Source organism: Erpetoichthys calabaricus, chromosome 6 (assembly GCF_900747795.2).
Source record: "Erpetoichthys calabaricus chromosome 6, fErpCal1.3, whole genome shotgun sequence".
Lineage (NCBI taxonomy): Eukaryota > Metazoa > Chordata > Cladistia > Polypteriformes > Polypteridae > Erpetoichthys > Erpetoichthys calabaricus.
Window position 1 is genome coordinate 217,062,665 of NC_041399.2, and position 19,762 is coordinate 217,082,426.

Consider the following 19,762-nt stretch of genomic DNA (forward strand, 5'->3'; position numbering starts at 1 on the left):
AGACTTTTGAATAAGCAAATGACCGGGTACTGTATGAGGAAGTCGGGAGTGGCAGAGAAGTACGTAAGAGGGGTACAGGATATGAACGAGGGAAGTGTGACAGCGGTGAGGAGTGACGGAGGTGGGATGACATCAGGGGTCGGCTCTGAGGACTTTGCTATTGGCAGTGGTGATGGACAGGCTGACAGACGAGATTAGACAGGAGTCACCGTGGACTGTGATGTTTGCTGATGACATTGTGATCTGCAGGTCGAGGAGACCCTGGAGAGGTGGAGAGGAATGAAGGTCAGCAGGACCACCACAACAGAATACATGTGTGTGAATGAGAGGGGAGGTCAGTGGAATGGTGAGGACGAGGGGAGTAGAGTTGGTGAAGGTGGAGCAGTTTAAATACTTGGGATCAATGGTACAGAGTAATGGAGAGCGAAGAAGAGAGTGCAGGCAGGGTGGAGAAGAGTGTCAGGAGTGATCGGTGACAGACGAGTATCAGCAAGAGTGACAGGGAAGGTCTACAGGACAGTAGGGAGACCAGCCTTGTTATATGAGCTGGAGACGGTGGCAGAGAAAGATGTGAAGATTGGCATTGGGTGTGACGAGGGTCAGCTCAGGTTGGACAGTTGGGAGACAAAGTCAGAGAGGTGAGATGGCGTTGGTTTGGAGAGATGCTGGGTTTACTGGGAGGAGGGTACTAAAGATAGAGCTGCTAGGTAAGAGGACAAGAGGAAGGCCTAAGACAGCAGACCCCCCCAAAGTAACAAAAAAGGGGGCGCGATTGTTGCCTTGTGTGGCGTAATTTCACTATTCGTAGAGAAATTTTAAACTTGTAGTGGTGTATAGGAATACATTTTATTACGGTTTCAAAAAAATGTTAGGGGGGCACGATTAAAACTGTTATGAAAACTCGGGTCGCAAACACTCAAAGGTTGAGAAACGCTGGCCTAAGAGAAGATTTATGAATGTGGTGAGAGAGGACATGCAGGTGACAGGTGTGACATGGCAGGATGACGAGGACAGGAAGATATGGAAGAGGATGATCCGCTGTGGCAACCCCTAACATGAGCAGCTGTAAAAAGAAGAAGTCTACACACTTTTGAATGAAACCCTCGTCCCTGGGGCTCCGCCGTTAGCTTTCTTGTTTTTTCTCTGCCCGTCATAAAACTGGCATTCCTTCATTAGGATGACCTGCCACAGTTGAATGTCACCCACACGTTAGTCCGCACTCAGGTGTCTCCTGGGCACTGGCAGTGCTGTTTAATTTGACGTAAATGTGCTTGGGGGTGCAGTCGCTTACGTCCTGCCTGACTTAACTCTTATAATCGGCAAACTTCTGAGTTATTGATAAGAATATTTATGACCTTTTATAATCTGTGGTTCATCTTCTTTGTAAAGTCCGTCTGTTCTTACACGGGGCACCGATATCTGCAGCAGCAAAGGGTAAAGCAAGTAAAGATGAGGCGGCAGTCGTCTCTCGCACCCACACACACACACACAGGTATTGCCGAGCAGATGACAAACACGAGAGGCCGTGTGTGTGTGTATGTGTGTGTATATGTGTGTGGGCGGGCATGCTCCCCCCAGTCACAATTCCTCTTTGTTTTATTCCCATTACACAATAACAATTTTCTATTGTTCAACAAAACATAGTCGGTGAATTCCAGCACAGAGCAGTTTATCAGTTCGTAGGCAGAGGATTTTGTCGTAGATTACGTGATACGTGAATGGAGATGGCAGGGCCGTGCGTGACAGGCCCACATAAGCCATCATTCAGGCCGTAAAGGCTGTTCAGCTCCTCGAGTGCTTCTGCATTCTAACAAGTGGTGCATGTGAGCAGACTGCCTGAGCGAACTATGGGATCAAAGTGTGCCAGTCAGCCTGCCAGTCAGTGAATATTCTGCATGGCACCACAAGCAGGGGGACAGAGGTGGAGTGAAGTGCAAGTACACTCGCTGACTAAAGCGCAGGCTTACAGCGGCTCCTTAAAACGGGCCCAGGTCTGCGCATAACAAGAAGTAAATGAACAAAGCGTCGGTGTTCACAAAGTGTGGAGTGTTGAGAGTTGCACACCCATGTCAGTGGCACTGTCACACTATGGGATGGCACTCGTATTACATCTGTGAGAGCAGCTCGGTGCCATTCAGCACACACAGAGGGCACGAGACCACCTCAGCCACTCGGATGGGATGTGATTTATTTATTTAGTTATTTATATTTCAGTGGGATTCCAGTAACGCACCCAGTCACAGGCAGAGACACAAAACCAGCAAGTGAATAACTAATCTATAAAATGGAGAACCCAAGCCAACAGCAGTCAGTCAGACCTCCCTCCGGCGGCGTCACCATTTTAACGTAACAGTAAACGCTCACGACAGAGTCCTTATACAGGTCAATGCGGCACAGCGGATGAGATGGTTTGGTGTGAAGATGGCAATCCCTGGAACAAGTTCTGTAATAAATGAGTGAAAACCGTCCTGCTGGGGTGAGATTTGGGTCCTCTTGAAGACGCACGACGGCTAGTCCACCGCTAGACACACAACAGGCAGGCATCACAGTCCATTCATCCCGGGGCACAACTGACTTTACGGACGACACACAAAAACACAGACCTCTCCTTTTAATTTATCTGCTGTCCTTTCTTGTCCCCAGCAGCCCCTGCTTCTGTCATCGAATGAGGGCGCTCCCCTTTGGGCTGCTGGGAAATGGAGTTCTTACTGCAGTAGCACTGCTGCAGGGGGTGACTCGTTATAGCTGAGGGTAGAAGCCAGTTGTCTGTTACTGAGCGATGGTCTGCTCTTCCACTTCCCCCAGCCTGACCCCTAAGATTGATCGGTTTATGTCGTCTGTTGCCATCACCTCCACTAATGCCACATCCCCAGCTCAGTGTCACATCAAATAACACAGTGACCACTACAGACAGATTGAAATGGTGTAAGAGGGGCCTGCAAACACCAAGTAACGTCAAACCCCCCTCAGGGAATTCTCTAAAACCAAACCTTCACTGGTGAACCCCAGATTTGCACACCCTTGCCAAGTCCCACAAATGCCTGCCACAGGGCACATATGGTGACCAAATGCCGATCCACAGTTAGCTGGAGACGGGTTCAGTGCTACGGATTGGCATGCCGGACACACAGACATCCCACTTTGAATGAAGAGCGAGTGCCGTCACTGTGGAGGCCCCCCGATCGGCGATGGCCTGCGCTTGCACTCGTCTTTTTCATTTTTTTATGTAAGGAGAAGCGCTCCGTTAGGTAGAAGTCATGGCGGTGGTGGTGCCGGTGACCGGACAGCTGCAGGTGTCCATCCCCAGCCGACTCCTCCTCCTCCTACTTGGCCTCCTGTCACTTCCCAGCTTGCACTTCTGTATTTCAGTCCTGAACTTTCCAGCTTGTTCTGCTCATTTATACAGAATGATTCAGGACTGTAGATGGGTAGACATTTGGCAACATCTTCTAATTAGCACTCAAGTGTGTGACACTAATGTCACTTGCACTGGTGTCCCCTCAGCTTGTCATTAAATTCAGATAAAATTCGGAGAGCCACAGAAGAAGCAAATCATAAAGAAGATGACGGCTAAGCATCAAAATGCACGACAATAAACACAAATGTCCGTCCATTTTGTACAAATGCAAACCTGAAGCCAACAGAAGAGAAGATGTAAAAATGTCAGCTGATTAAACAATGGGACCAATTCAAGGTTAACATGAAAGGGGGGGGGGCACCCAAGGACTGAACTTGAGGACCACTCACTGCTTTACAATATGGCCGTCTGCCTGTTTAGTGACAAAACCAGCGCAGCTGTCACAGTCCTGGCCGCTGTCACTCCAGAATTACAGGAGGGTCCCACAGAATGCGAGGCTTTGTTTCTTTTTCTTCCTTAAGGAGTACAAGATGACCGAGTGCACCACCCTGTTGGAAAATCTCTTGACTGTTTGTTAAAATGCGAGCAGGTTTAGGGAGTCGGCCTGTGTGGTCACACGTAGCAGGTCAGCTGGCTTTTGTCCCGAGGCCAGCGTGTCCCTCTCCTGTCACCTGTCCCAGCTTAAACGGATGGGCACTTCAGATGTGTTCTGTCAGGGGGTGCCACCTGATCGACTCGCACCCACTTGGACTGCGATCATCGCGCTGGCACCGAGGCCCATCATTTAATGTGGCACTGGCTCAGGTGCGTTTGTGAGCCCCCGGGTGGGTGGCACCGTCGTCATCTTCTGTTTCTTTGAAGTGAACTTTTTTTTTTGTGCTCTTTAGATGTTTGAGCAAAATCTTCAAGTGGCTGCCTTCATCAATGAGCCCTTCAAGCAGGAGGTGCTGCGTCTCTGTCTGAAGCAGATGAGCTCCTTTCTTACCCGGTAAGCGGCGTTGGGGTTTCGTATTTTTCTTTTTTTTTTTTGAGCTAATAGATCTCATTACATTAAGAAAATTAAAGACGTTAGCTTTACAAGCATAAGGGACAGAGTGGGGTGCTGACTCCAGGTTTTGGGTTGGGGGCACCACTGCCCTTAGCGGAGGTGTTCAGGTGTCTCAGGGACCCATTCACAAGTGACCGAAGAAGGGAGGGTGACAAGTGGACTGGAGTGGCTGTAGGCACCGTACTGGTGTGGCAGGAGTCGAGGCTAAAGTCCAAGCTGTCGGTGTGCCAGTCAGTCTGCCACCCTGTGCTCACTTCTGGGTATTGACCGAAAAGCATGAGGGCGCCAGTGCAAGTGACGGAGATGAGGACACTGTGTGATTCGAGGGAGCCTCGGAGTAGAGCCGCTGCTTAACCTCAGTTGACGCGGTTTGGGCACATTGTAAGAATGCCCCCTTATGCGTGTCCCCCTGGAGCTGCTCTTGGCAAGTCCCACTGGACGGCGACCCTGTGTCAGACGCTGGAATCTCTGGAGGGATCACATCTCCCTGCCGGCTTGGGAATTGTCCAGAAAGAGCTGGGGACAGGGAATGGTCAGGGCTGAGCCCGCTGCCTCTGTGACCCTTGCCTGGAACAGTGGATGGGGAGATGAGAGGAATCTGAGGAGACCACCATTGGGTACATTCGGGTCACTCGTTTACCTCTTAGCGATGCTGTCCTCAGTGTCTCGTCCTGATGCTTTTGAATGTTGCCAAGGTGTCTGGCTCGAGCACTTGACTGGCTGATCTCTTTCAGATTTCCACAACTCTTCCCGAGGTCAGTTTCAGGTGTGCCACCCCCTTAATGCCCACCACTGTCCTCACTGTTTACTCAGAAGAACTCTGCTGGGTCCATTTTGAGGAAGCCCTGGTGAATGTTGAAGACCTAAACTACTGCAGGTCCCTGTGCCAGTCACAGGAGGTCCTTCCCTTCAGTCCCATGATGCACTTGGCTGCTGCTCTCTACACAGGACTCCGCATGTGATCTCTCTAGCGCCACCTACTGTCTCGGCCTAACATCCCACCTTTAATATCCAGTAGTTTTTTACAGTATAAGACGACACTCGATTTGCCTTTTGGTTGCTTTTCCACGTTTCTTAGATGTTTGTTGTACTGGAGCTCACTTCCTGTACAATGGTGTCGCACGTCTCACTTTTGTACTCATGACCTTTTATAAATGTGCTCATCCAGTCCTGAAGGTTGAGTCGTTTTTATTGTCCCCACGGTGTCCACGTTCGCTCCTGTTGTAGTATCCGCGGTGAGTTTCTGAAGGTTACTGACTGCACCAGAGCGTAAGCCAATAACGTTACACTCTGTGGTCACCTGACCATCACACCTACTATATACGAGTTTGTTGGAGATGTGCCCCCCCATAACGTCCTTCATCCTTTTCTCCTCGAGGTTTTTGGAGAGTGTCAGTGGGAATTTGTAGAGCATTTGTGAGGTCAGGTACAGATGTTGGTGAAGAGGACCAGCAGCACTCCAGTTCATGCCAGTGGTGTTTCGTGGGCTCTGCGCAGGCCCCGCCACTTCCTTACACGTCTTCATGGACCTGGCTTGGGGCATGGGGGCACAGGTGTGCAAGAACAGAGGAAGGTGGGCACCAAGTTGTCTTAACATGTCTGTGTAGCATCAACAGGACTCTATAAGGGGCCGAGCTGTGACTCTGCTCTTATCTCTCTCATCTCAGTCCAGAAGGTGGCACAATGCCAAACACTGATTCATCCCTCAGGCTGCCAGTTCTCACTCCAGAGTCCACTAGTGTACTCTACAACCCTCCCATGGACACGTGGCGTGGCATGTAGTGAACATAGCCAACCAGCTGCACACAAAAGCCATTTCGTGAAGCTCTGGCACACTGTCCTTGTGCCAAGGTGGCTTCAAAGAGTCCATTTGAATCTCTGCTGTGAGGGATGCGACAGATTTTTATAAGTTTGTGTGACTCACCTGTTGTTGCTTCTGCTTCACAATAATGGCCTTTACATTTGACCAGGGCAGACATGGCAGAGCAAACATTTCGTGTACCGAATTGTGGTGAAGGGGGCATTGGCATCAAATGACAGCGTCCCGTTTAACGTCACTGAGCCCTTCAGTATGATCCCGTGTTTGTCAATTGAGATTTCATGGCAATGCTCCTGTTAAGTATGGATGTGGCCGCGTGTGTGTGTATGGGGGAGTTTCTCCCCCCCCATGCTTTTGAACCTTTAGTAGTCATGTGATGGTAAAGTGTAACGGAGGACCCCACACTCCAAGCTGCTGGCCTGCGTCACAGTGACCTCTACAGGCAGAAGGTGGCAGCAGGTTGTGCTGAGCGTGGCGCTTGACGAGTGCAGTTCAGTTTATTTTAAAGTGCAGACCCCGAGAGACACAGAGAGCCTGCAGTGATAATCCAGAGTCGCTAAGTGGCCAGGAGGAGGAGGATGATGATGATGAGAGCACAGAGGTGTCGTGTCCAGCCATTTAACAGCAGAAAATTGTCATTTGTTATAAGTGCGGTGGTCTGTCAGGCCATAGTGTGTGTGCAGTGTGATCGGCTTTGGCACTCGCCAGGCATGCCATCGTCTCATGTGTTTTTTTTGGTTTTTTTTAAGGCTGAGATGAGCTCCTGGACCCCAGTGTAGTGCGGACTCGCCATGTTTTACTGTTTTGGGCAGCTTCATTGAGGGGCTCACCATCATCCAGTCCAGTGGGCATGCACTTGTCATGACCCCTCTTTCCAGTGAATTAGAAGGGTCCAGTCTTTAAAATGAAATGAACCAACTCCTCAAACGTGGCACTAGTGTGTGTTTCCTTCTTACAGGTACAAGGAGGAAGTCATCTTGTATAAGGATGAGCACTTGAAGGACCGCCAGCACCCTCAGTGCTATGTGCAGTACATGATCGCCATCATCAACAACTGCCAGACCTTCAGGTAAGAGCAGAGCACCTCCACTTAGCGTGTACCCAGTCAATGTGTCAGGCGCCAGCTTTGGTGAACCATCTTACTGCTGCTGAGAACTGACCAACGTGAGACGTTGACCGCAGCCAAGATGACCAAACCTCTGGAAAGGATCTGTTAGGCGTGACAGCAGAAAAGTGGATTTGAATAAAGGAGCCATCAAAGGGTGCAGAAATGACCGAATGTGTACTGTCGGGGTCCGATAGTGGGACAGCTGTGTGACTCGTCCCCTAAACGAGCCACCCCTGGACTTGGTGGTCTGTAAGGTTCGGACACATGCATTGCAGAAGATGAAGGTCACGGGTCTTCTGTCTTTAGGAGGACTGGGGCGTCCCCTTCATAACTCTGACCATTCACTCAGCCATCCAGCTGTTCAGTTATCAAACCCCCCCCCCAAAATGCAGTTCAGGGTCGCAGGGGTCTGAGCCTGTGCTGGCAGGAGCCCGTACCTCGTGTCAAGTGTCCACTTTATCTTTTCATTGGGCATGTTCTGCTGCTGGAGAACACATCGCTATCCATAAAGTTCAAAAGTGTCTGGGCATCACTTAGCTGACTTGACCTGGGCACACATTCATCTTGTGCCCGCTCTGAGTGTCGGCCGCTTGTCACTTCCTTAACAATTCCTGCCTTATTTTCTTACATTCCGAGTCCCAGATTGAGGATGCGTACAAACGGATTGTCATGAAAGTTTAGGAATAAATGAATAAAGGGGGGGGGACCTTCTAGGAAAAAGTGAAGGCGTCACCTGAGTGCTGCCACTGGGGGGCAAATCTCTCTGACTTTGACAGTTCAGCATTTTCATTGAGGGGTCACCATGTCAGATTTAGCCACCCCCATTCTGGGCACTCCAGTTAATAGGTGTTCCTGCTACTTTTTCCTTTATTTTTAAAATTAATTTTCAAATGGCGTGTCTTCTAGAAAGAGAAACGTTTAGCTTTAAGTGCTGCACATTCCTGATTTGACGTATGCACCACAATTATATGAAGTTGCGGAGGGCCAAGTGATCCACGGACCTCTTGGGCACATGATTTGGGACTCCCCGTGCATAAAAGGTGGGCAGTGACGCCGAAACAGGACAGGACATCCTTATGAAGGGGGGGCTTCACTGCACAAATACGACTCGGTGGATAATAACTGGGCGCCTGTTTCCGGGACAAATGTGAGACTTTGCTGAAACTTGTAATATTTATATTTCACTAGCTGTCCCCTGCGGCTCCGCCCACGTAGTAGTGACACAGGACAGTGATGGCAGCCCCGCCCACTTCCTCCTCCTCTCCGCCCACAGCCTCTCTCTCTCAGATTTGTGCAAAGTGAACTCTGATACTTGGTGTGAGGAGAGAAGTCACAAAATCAACCGGAATGTTCAGGCACATTCTAGAAAGAAACCCGATCTGAATCCGTGACGTAGTCCTCTCGTGAAAGACAGAGAGACACTGGATTTTATGTCCAGGTGCATCTCAGTAAATTAGAATATCATCGTAAAGTTCATTGACTTCAGTAATTCAAATCAAAAAGTGAAACTCGGATATTCTATACATTCACTACACACAGAGTGAGATATTTCAAGCGTTTATTTCTTTTCATTTCGCTGATTGTGGCCTACAGGGAATGAAAACTCAAAAATAAGAATATTACATAAGACCAATTAAAAAAAAAAAAACAATTTAAATACAGAAGTGTTGGCACTCAATACACAGTTGGGGCTCCTTTGGCATGAATGACTGCATCAGTGCAGTGTGGCATGGTGGCAATCAGCCTGTGGCACTGCTGGTGTTATGGAAGCCCAGGATGCTTTGATGGCGGCTTTCAGCTCGTCTGCATTGTTGGCTCTGGTGTCGCTCATCTTCCTCTTCCTCATAGATTCTCTATGGGTTTAGGTCAGGCGAGTTTGCTGGCCAATCAAGCGCAGTGACACCATGGTCATTAAACCAGGTAGTGGTACTTATGGCATTGTGGGCAGGTGCCACATCCTGCTGGAAAATGAAATCAGCATCTCCATAAAGTTTGTCAGCAGAGGGAAGCATGAAGTGCTCTCAAATGTCCTAGTAGACGGCCACACTGACTTTGGACTTGATAAAACACAGTGGACCAACACCAGCAGATGACATGGCTCCCCAAATCATCACTGACTGTGGAAACTTCATACTGGACCTCAAGCACCTTGGACTCTGTGCCTCTCCACTCTTCCTCCAGACTCTGGGACCTTGAGTTCCAAACAGATCTGAAAGGAGGACTTTGGACCACTCAGCTGTTAACAGTCCACTCCGTTTTCTCCTTAGCCCAGGTGAGACACTTCTGACATTGTCCCTGGTTGTCACCAGGAATGCAGTGACAGTTGTGGTGGCTCTTGAAGCACCGACTCCGGCCGCAGTCCCCCAAATTCTTCACAGTCCTCTCAAGGCTACGCTTAGCCCTGTCGCTTGTGCCCCTTTTTCTGCTGTCACATTTTGTCCTTCCACTCCACTCTCCATTCATCTGCTGGGATGCAGCACTCTGTGAACAGCCAGTGACCCTTGGTGGCCTGTGGAGGATCTCCATGACCGTCTTCTGGACAGCTGTTACTGATTGTGTGGCCTACTGAAGCAGACTGAGAGACCTTCTAAAAAGGCTCAGGACCCCTTGGCAGGTGTTTTGGGTTAATTAGTGGAGTGGCAGGTGACACCAGGAGTCTACAATATGGAACTTATTCACGATATTCTAATATTCTGAGATACTGAACTCTGGGTTTTCATTACCTGTAGGCCACAATTTGTAAAATGAAAAGTAATAAACGCTTGAAATACGTCACTCTGTGTGTGTCATGAATCTCCAGGACATACGAGTTTCACTTTTTGAATTGAATTACTGAAGTTAATTCACTTTTTGATGATACTCTGATTTATGGAGATGCCCCTGAATGATTTCAGTTTAGTGTGAATTGACGCCCAATACGCGTATGTGGTCCTCTTCATTATGCACGTTGTTAATTCAGTCAATTCAGTGTTGAATTTGTAATCTTCATCTCAGAGTCCGCTAACTCCGCTAGTTTACAGATGCAGTGATGTGAAAACACAAACCTGACTTCATGTAGTGCCATGCAGGGGCAGTGGTGGGCCGGCAGAGACGGGACAGTGAAATGTTCACTTACAGTACGTGTGCAGCTGTTTACCACTGGGAGGCGCTAGCTGCCTGGAAATACGTTTGTTTTGCAGTTGTGGCGTCTTAAGTAACCTGAACCTAAATAGATAAAATGTAACGAGGCGATCTCCCTCCCTCCCTCCCTCCCTCAGTGATACGGCGGTAAGAAATCATCCATCCATCCATTTTACAACCCGCAGAATCCGAACACAGGGGTCTGCTGGAGCCAATCCCATCCAACACAGAGCACAAGGCAGGAACCAATCCCGGGCAGGGTGCCAACCCACCGCAGGACACACACAAACACACCCACACACCAAGCACACACTAGGGCCAGTTTAGAATCGCCAATCCACCTAATCTGCATGTCTTTGGACTGTGGGAGGAAACCCACGCAGACACAGGGAGAACATGCAAACTCCGGTAAGAAATCACATAAGAGAAAATAACGTAACTCTGTTTAATATCGGCTTACGCTGCATATGAGGCGAGGGAAGCGAACAGCAGAACTCAGTCCAGGAGTGCGGGCCTGACGTGTAGAGTCTGCCATCCTCGTCGCTGCATTGGAAGGATTTTCAGGATCCAATGACGTTATACCCCATCCGTCCGTCGGCTTCCAAGGTGTGCCGTTTAATGTGCCAAGGCTTTCTACTCTTTCTCCATGTGCAGCCCCCCCACGCAGGTGAATCATGCCATTCCAAACAAGGAAAAGAAGATCCAATGTCCTGCTGACTCTGGCGCACAGATATAGTACAATGCCCATTTCGCAGTTGTCCTTAACGTGTCTGGGCCCCCGGTGTACTAAATCTGGCTTTGTGTTAGCCGTACATGATTTCAAACATCTACACAGAGCGCAGTGCCACCACCCAGAGCGCAGTGCCATATTAAACTTGTATTCCGATTACAGCAGCCTCGCATTTTCTGTAGCCATCCGAGCAGATGGCGGCCCCTGGTGGCCACAGAGCGCTACGCACCCCCTCGATTTGCTGAGGAAGCTCCAAATGTGTAAACCAGAACAGGACAGACTGCAGTGACCCTCAGCATGACAGGAGTCTGGAGGGAGGAGTGCCACCCTGGTGGAACTGGCAGAGGGCGTTTATGGGGAGACCTTTGCAAGATGTTTGCTTGTCATGGTGGGACGAGTCTCTTCAGCCCCCCAAAAGAGCGTCCTGGGCTGTGAAAGGCTTACGCTGCCCTCACGCACTCACTGACGTCAAGTTTCTGGTCATGTGGTGACAGATGGTTAGTAGCAGGCCAAGTGATTACCTTAAAAGAAATCCTCGTTATGTTTGAGCTCAGATTTAACAAACTACATGATGTGGCCACCAGTATACCATGTGTGGCTTTGGTGACAGTGACTTGAGCTGCCCTTCCAAAGCCAAAGGGGTTGACATGCTCAGGGTCAGTAGTGACACTAGAAAAGGAAAGGCGTGGTAAGATGTGCCCATGATGCCCGACACGGCTACACTGATGAGGGTTAGTGGGCGGATTTAAGGACTGTGACTGAGTGTGGGGGTCCCGTTGAGTTTTAGGGGAGTGGTGCAGTCAGGGCTCATAACATCTGAGGCGCGTGTTGTGCTTTTGAATGTGACGTCAGTGTTGTCCTCTTTTATTTCAACAGCGAGTCCATCACCAGCTTAAAGAAAAAATACTCAAGTACAGAATCGGACAAAAATGAAGAGGCCATCAGGGTGACCCTGGATACTGTCGCCAGAGACGGGTGTCTGTTCTTACTGGATGAAGTGTTCATGGACTTGGAGGTCAGAAGTGAAATGTTACGTTAATAAGCTCAGTGCCAACGTGGTGAGGAGAACTCGGGGTGTGCCAGGGTGTCAGCCGCCACACAAATGTGCTCCGTCAGAGGTGTGTGTGTGTGACACTCCGCTCTTAGGTCAATGGGGACAATGACACACTAGCTGGACGGGTGAAAGTCAAATAGAAAAACTGCATCAGCCTGCTGTTGATGTGAAGTTGAATAAATAAAAACGGTGCGGACCCCCCTGGTGTTCTAAAGTGTCCAATCAGGTCACACTAGAGCTTACAACGGGCCGTCGTCACCATGCTAAGAAAAGTCCAGGGGGCTACAGCGTAAAGATCAAATCAGCCCACCATTCCAGAGGGTTTGATGGAGTCACTGGCTGAAACGACAAGGCAAGCCATGACATCACAAACCTCACAAAGTGCCACCGTCCAGAGGACGCATCCTGTGCTGAGGTGGCCGTGCCTGCGCACTGTGGACACGCAAAGTGACACGAGCTTCAGCAGCGCTTTCAATGTCTGCCGTGTTCACCTTCTCTAAGCACAATGGTGGTCTGCGTGCCATCGTCGGACTCGATGCCTGGACGCGGAAATGGAGCAGCAACCACAGCAGGGTAACCGTCTGGAGGGAGATGGGTACGAGGCTGGCAGAGCCTGGTCCTCCACGGACGAGACCTGTGGCCCCTAACGACGGGCAGGTTTAGGTGGGACACAAAGTCCAGTTTGTCGTCCTATAATAAAGGGGCCCGCTGCAGTTTGTTGAGTGGTCTCTGGGTATTTCGTCTGTCAAACCAGCGATGCCCCCACTCCTACCACCTCAACGTTTTGCCAGTTTTAATGGAAATGAATTGGCCAGAAAGACCTTTGACAAGATCCCGCCCACAATCAGTCACCGATGAACCAATAGGAAGAGGCTCCGCCTTGTGATCTTGATTGACAGGCCACAAAACCGTCACCGAATAAAAGGGCTTGGCCATCGAAATAGCCATTCACATTGTAAATCGTTTGAAATAAAACCCTCAAGAATTCAATTTAATGAAAGAAAAGCAAACGACGAACTTCATAACCGTTAGGCGACGTTTTAATTGTGCATTTTCTTCCAGAATTGAATGCCTACATACCTCCTAATGCCACACCTTTGCCAGCTCAGGTGCCAGGGCCGGCTCACCAGCTCCATCTTTAAGGCGTGTGGCATTGTGTGCCCCCGCTCGGGCCTAGTGGGGTGGCATGAGGTGGCAGATGCTCCGCTCCTTCAGTCACTCTGCTGATCCTTCTGTGTGCCTCCGCCACCCGTGACATTTAAAATCTGCTCTAAGCACCGTGAGGCGCCATGGAGTGCCAGGCGAGCATCAGCTGTGCCAGCGGTCTTGGTGGGATTTGAACCCTTAGGAGCGAGTGTGTAAGTGAGTGAGTGCTCTTCAAACCGTTCACACGTTGATTGACGCCATTGGCAGTGCGTTTACACAGAAGGTGCCCAAGCGTTGGCCGTCGTGACCCACGTTATGTCGAGTCTTTGAATCCCTGGCACTGACGTGTTGGTTCAATTCCTTGTCTTTTTCTTTCCTTATTGCCCTGCAGCAACACCTCCATGAACTCATGACCAGGAAGTGGCTGGGGGGATCCAATGCAGTGGACACCATCTGCGTGACTATAGAGGATTACTTCAACGACTTCGCAAAGATTAAAAAACCCTACAACAAGGTATGTGACGATGGCCTTCAGCCGTGTTGTGTAAATGACAGCTGAGATGTGTCCGCTATGCCAGTGACACCTGAGGTCACCGCCATGTTCTGTCATGGCCAGTAAGTCAGCCCCGCTTTGATCGGGCCAGTTGCACTAAGGCCTTTTCATGTGAGGTTTGAGGAGACCACCTCGTCAATGTCTGACAAGTAAGATCTTCCCTGCGGCTCACCAGACTGGCATTCTAAACATGAGTTGTGCCATAAGGGGCATTCAGACAGGTGACATCAGCACTTGACTGAAGGACCACCCAGACTCCTAGGATGGCACTCGGCTGTCTGCTGTGAAGACTTGATGGGGTGGCCGAGGACCTTTGCATCTGTCTTACTACAATACAATACCATTTATTTTTATATTGCCCTAAATCAGACAAGGAGGGCCGCGGGGGGCTTTAACTGGCCCTGCCTTTTGGTAGCCCCCCAGCCTTGACTCTCTAAGAAGACAAAAAAAAAAAAATGCTTGTAGGGGGAAGAAGAATGGAACCCTGGGAAAGGCAAAGAGAGACCCCTCTCTAGGTAGGGTGGGCATGCAGTGGGGGGTCAACACAATACACACATAGGACCCCATTATCCTCAGTACAATAGAAATATTACAAGTACAGAGATGACATCCCATAATACGATTCTGATTTGTTCAGAGTCCTGGAGACCCCGGCCATCAAGCTGACTCCCCCTATTGGCCATTCCACAGCTGGGCCAGCCAATCCGATGACGGGACTCTCCACCCGCCGATTCCTGCGCTCCTCCATCACAGACGACTTTACTTTAGGCAGGCAGAACAACAACAAGCACAGTGACCTCCGATGGCATGAGCCGTAAACGGGCAGCCCCCCCACCAAACCCCACCTGACTCTCTGTCTGCTGCCCCCCCACCCCCACCCTCGTGGTCCGCACGTTGCCGTGTCGAGTTTCTTCTGTTCTGCTCTCTGGTTTGATGTCCTCCGCTCCGCAGATCCGTGTTGTTAATGGCAAATACAAGCTGAGCTCTTGTGTCCTTACAGGAGATGACCTTTGAAGCCCACCGGAGAGTGGTCACCGAGTATATCCGGGCGATCATGGCGAAGAGGATCACCTTCAAAAATGCCGATGAGAGAAAAGAGGGCGCAGAGCGAATGATGAAGGACGCCAAGCAGTTCAAGTTCCTCTTCAAGAAGCTCTCAGACGTGAGTGACCTCATGTTTCTCCATATGGGTGGGCTACGTGTGGCCTGCCAGGCTAGTGGTCAGGCTCACTACCTGATGGTCCAGTTGAGGTTCACGGTGCCTGTACTGGTAGCACTGGGTATGAGGTGGGAATGACCAGTCTGTAGTAAAGCACAGTTCCCTCTCACTGGTGGGCCTGAGGTCCAAGATGATGGCCTGACCAGTCCACTAGTAAGGACACCCATGAGGACTCGCCACCGTGCCCCCTTTACGGTTTAGGCAGGCTGGCTGGGGTGCTGCCCTTTATATCAGAGCCCCCAGACCAAAGGCTTGTGCCGCTGCCTGAATTGTGAAATGTGAGGCAACAAAGCCCACCCAGCCCAGCCCACCTCCTCATGGCCATCGTGCTTGTTTCTCCTTGAGGGTCCCATCTTCTGTGCTCTGTACTTTCACTGTCAGGGGGGGTCGGGCTGTCCTCTGTCACGTGGTGTCACATCTGTAGTGGTGACAATGGAAGTGCAGCCCACCGCGTGGCACCAATGAAGCATTTCTCTCTCTCTCTCTGTGTTTCCAGACTGCGAGCAGCGACGCGGACCGGCTGTGTGATGCCATTTCTGCCATCGCCGAGGTGTTTAAACTCACGGACCCCTCGTTGCTTTATCTCGAAGTGTCCACTCTTATCACCAAGTACCCCGATATCAGGTAAGCTCACTTGAGAGACCTCCGCTCCACCAAGCTGATGAGCAACAGGCTGTGTGTGATGCTGAGGGGGCCTTTCAGATGACAATGGCCGTGTGGCACACACCAGGTTTTCATTTCGATGGCAATGCAGGGTGGCACTGTAGGTCTTCAGTTAGTCAAATTGGCAGGACTTGCTGGCATGAGAGAGAGAGTGAGTCCAACAGGGGGCACCCTGGTCTGAAGGGGCACATAGAAAAGGTGCCACTCTGCCGTTCATGTAAGGATGAAAAGGCGATGTCTGCATGTGGGTGCCACCCCCCCCCCCTCGTTTGTTGGCATACCTGCAGTATGCCCATCCTGTCGATGTGCCCTAGTACGAGTCAGCGGCTCCATAACCTCTTCATTCTTTGTCGCTGGAGCACTTCTTACATTCAACTCAGGAGATGGCACGGCTGGACTTCATCTTTTGTGCCAGCCTGGTGTGTGGCACTGTGTTTTATGACCACAACGATCACTTTGCTATTCAGACACGAGCACAGGTCGGTTTGTGCAGACATTTGTCTATCATTGTCACTCGTGCATCCTGTACTTGTTGCTCAGCAGATGGCACTGCTGGTCTTCATTTGGTAAGAGGCCTAAGCAATGTGCTTCACGCTCAGCAGATGTCACCTTCTTAAGATGTGAACCCCCCGATTGCCACTACTCAGATTTTTTTGCTTCACCACATCATTAGCTTTCAATTAAGACACAAAGATCAAAGCTGTAGCCCTAGCAGTGACACAGACAGACACAAGCCTTAGCATTTCATATATGGAGAATTACTCTGTGTGAAAAGGTAATTGCCCCCTCAAACAGCTGACCAGAGTTCATTGATACTTCCGCTCCACTAACTGAAGTCACCCAGGCTGCCCTCACCACATCTTGACCTTCACCTCTACATGAACATTAGGCTTTGATCCAAGCAAATTCAGAAGAGAGGAGGAAACAAAATGTGCCAACCAAGGCAGGGTGACAAAGACAATGCTGAGGCTCCACAGTGAGAGTAGGGGGACCATCTTGAACTGCTGGCCTGCCAAAATGACCCCAGGGGCACAGCAGCAGCTCATCCAAGAAGTCACAGATTATACCAGAAGAACAATCAAAGAGCTGCACCCAACTCGGCGACTTCAGGACTCCCTGATAAGAAAGAGGCACGACTGAGGAAACGGGCAGAGAAGCAAAGAGCCAGGAGGACCCATAAGTGCACCGAGGCCCTGGGAGGATCGCCAAGCCTTCCCAGTCAAAAGTCAAACTCTGTGGACGACGCCAGCTCCCCTGTGTCTGAACGCTAAGAACAGAGGGGTGGGGTGGGGAGATGTGGCAGCCTTGCCCACAGAGGGTGCACTCGACCAGACGCTGCCACATCACTGGGTTATGCAGCAGGTCGACGGCTGAAGGGCTCCATGTTGGGGTGGCTTTGTCAACGTCCTGACCTGAGCCCATTAGAGACGGTTACTCTCCCAAATGTGAATTCAGTGAAGAAGAGTGGCGGCCATTTAAAGGAGGCCGAGTGTTCAGTTCCTGCTAAGGACGCAGCAGCCCAGTGTTGAAACTATGGGGGCAAATACTTTTTCACGTGGGAGGCACTGAATGACGTAAGTCTTAAAAAAAACTCGTGATCCGCGTGTCGTGTTCGCCCGTCATCTAATGTGGCAGTTTGTCTCGTATATCCAGCAGCGGGGCCATCCAGGGGGTCTGGCGGTGGTCTTCAGGTGCCCGCCGTACTTCTCACTCTTCTCTTTGTCTGTTTGGACCCCACAGGGAGGACCACATCCTGGCATTACTGGCCATGCGCGGCGACGCCAGTCGGGAGATGAAGCAGACGATCATCGAGACGCTGAATCAGCACAAGAGCTCCTCCATGGCGAGCATGCAGCCCCTCTTCAGGGACATCACGGTGCACACGCAGACCATTGGGGTGCCCAAACTGCTCAAGTAGGGCCAGCAGGGCGGGCCGCGTGTGCCCTCTGGACGGAGACGACTTGGCACACGATGTCTTCAGACGGAGGTCCCCGAGAGCGCCGACGGTGACACGAGAACGGGGGCTCACATGGACGTGCTGCATGGACGTTGACCACACCTCGGCCTTTTACTCCCCAGACCGGACTGCCCTGGGGGTCCCCATTCACCTACTTGAGTGGGCGCTCAGCTGATTTGTGGCCGAGCTCTGCTGGCGTCCCCCTCAGTTGCTGTTTGTGCGAGTCTCGCAATGTCGTGTCGGGAGCCCAGTGATGTCGCTGAAGGGGACATCGAGATTTCATGGATGTTGGCATCACATTGGCATCTCTTTCACTCTGCAACAATAAATGCAGTTTTGCTGGTGGCCACTCAGTCTGCTCTTATTATTTATTATGGCGTCACTCCAAAAGGTGCCATTCGACTGCAGGGTATCGAGGAAAAAGGTTTGGGGTGGGGGGGCAACTGGGTAACCAGGGAAATAGCTGATGAAGATGATGATGATGGCACCTTTTTTGGTGAGTTCTGTCCAAAATGATTCCCTGGACCATAGGTGGGGATGCGGTCAGGACCAATTCAGGCCCCCCACATCCCTGGCATCAGCAAGACTGGCAAATTGGAAATATCAGGAACACAAACAGAGCGGTGAAGCCTGCCAGGTAACTTGTACAGGTTGGCATCCAGAAAGTCCACCACAAGATGGCTGATCTGGTCAGGAGGTCACTGTCACCAGATGACCTCTTTGCTCGTTACCATCTTCAACTCTAGTGAGATACGGGAGTGCCAGCATAAGCTGTGGCTTACATTTGGGTAAAATGAGAAAATGGGCACATCACCCAGTAGGGGGTGCCAAGAAAATGACAGGATGCCATAGGGGAGTCAACCCTGGCTGGTGTGGTAAATGGACCCCACTGGACGTATGAGGGGACATAAGTGTCCTGCTGCGCTCAAAATGGGTGTAAGAGCTCTGCTGGGCATGTAGTGGGCACGGGGTAGGAGGCCCCTATGACACGTCCTTGCCAGTTTTGAATGTGCAGCTCAAGTTGAGCTCCTTGACACACAAACATTGTGAGATTGTGAGAGCAAATGGCCAATAGTGCGTCTGCCCCACATAGGGGCTCTAGTCCAGCCTGGCACTACTCCTGACCACTTGGGGTGGCTATGTGTCCACGTTGAGGGTCCACATTATTGTCTTTTCCTCCTTACCAGCTGAGGCTGGCACTTCTTTCTTGTCAATAAAGTTGCTTTCAAACTGTTGCTGCCATGGTCACCTCACTGAGGTGGCACTGTGGGCTGCCATGACCCCACAGTCTCTTATGACTGGTGCCCGCTATCTGCTGGGGCTCTAGGGTTGGTACAACTCTGAGCAGAAACTCATTTACACTCTGCAAAAGGGAATGAGATATGGTGAATGGCACTATATTAAAAACAGATGGACTCTTAACTGGGAGCTGGCACCAAGTCCAGATTGGCACAGTCATGCTGGAGGAGAGGTGGCATTTTTTGCCCAATTGTTTGCCCTTTTCTTTAGGTGAAGCAACTTGTTTATTTTTAGACCTATTGATTGTTTAATGTCATCTGATTGGCACACCACATGGCACTCCCAACCCTTTCAATAAGTGGGGTTTGGTTCTCATCCTGTATGGACAGCCAGGTGTTTCTCGCCAACCTGGCATCCTTTTGCCCTGTTTGGTGGCCAATAATTTACCCAGTGTGAAGTAATGGACAGTTCTTGCCCTTCTGCTGTTAGATGCCAAGCTCTGTGACTCCGCCTCCAATTGTCACTTGCAGTTGAGCTGAAAGCCCTCGCTTTGTGCCAGGTGTAGCTGCAGTGTAAATAATGCGCTGACTGGAGGGCACCGCACCCCTCACACATCATCATAATGGCATCCAGCCACGCGCCAGTATTGCCAGTGACATTAAGCCTAATTTGGCCGACGCATTCTTAAAGCGCCTTAATACAAAGCCTGCCATGGCAGTAACGGGCACACAACGATTAGCAGGGTTCA

The 19,762-nt window shown here is 50.6% G+C and overlaps 1 protein-coding gene across 1 annotated transcript in view; it reads left to right on the top strand.

Annotated features, from left to right (window-relative positions):
• exoc3 (exocyst complex component 3) overlaps positions 1–18,120 on the top strand; it is a 39,974-nt gene extending 21,854 nt beyond the window's left edge. The window contains exons 7-13 of the mRNA XM_028790860.2: positions 4,246–4,346; positions 7,184–7,294; positions 12,060–12,198; positions 13,775–13,897; positions 14,937–15,098; positions 15,652–15,779; positions 17,559–18,120. Of these exons, the coding sequence (XP_028646693.1) occupies positions 4,246–4,346; positions 7,184–7,294; positions 12,060–12,198; positions 13,775–13,897; positions 14,937–15,098; positions 15,652–15,779; positions 17,559–17,736 (942 nt within the window). The 3' untranslated portion in view covers positions 17,737–18,120. The remainder of the gene's footprint in view (positions 1–4,245; positions 4,347–7,183; positions 7,295–12,059; positions 12,199–13,774; positions 13,898–14,936; positions 15,099–15,651; positions 15,780–17,558) is intronic.
• Positions 18,121–19,762: the final 1,642 nt, after the last annotated feature.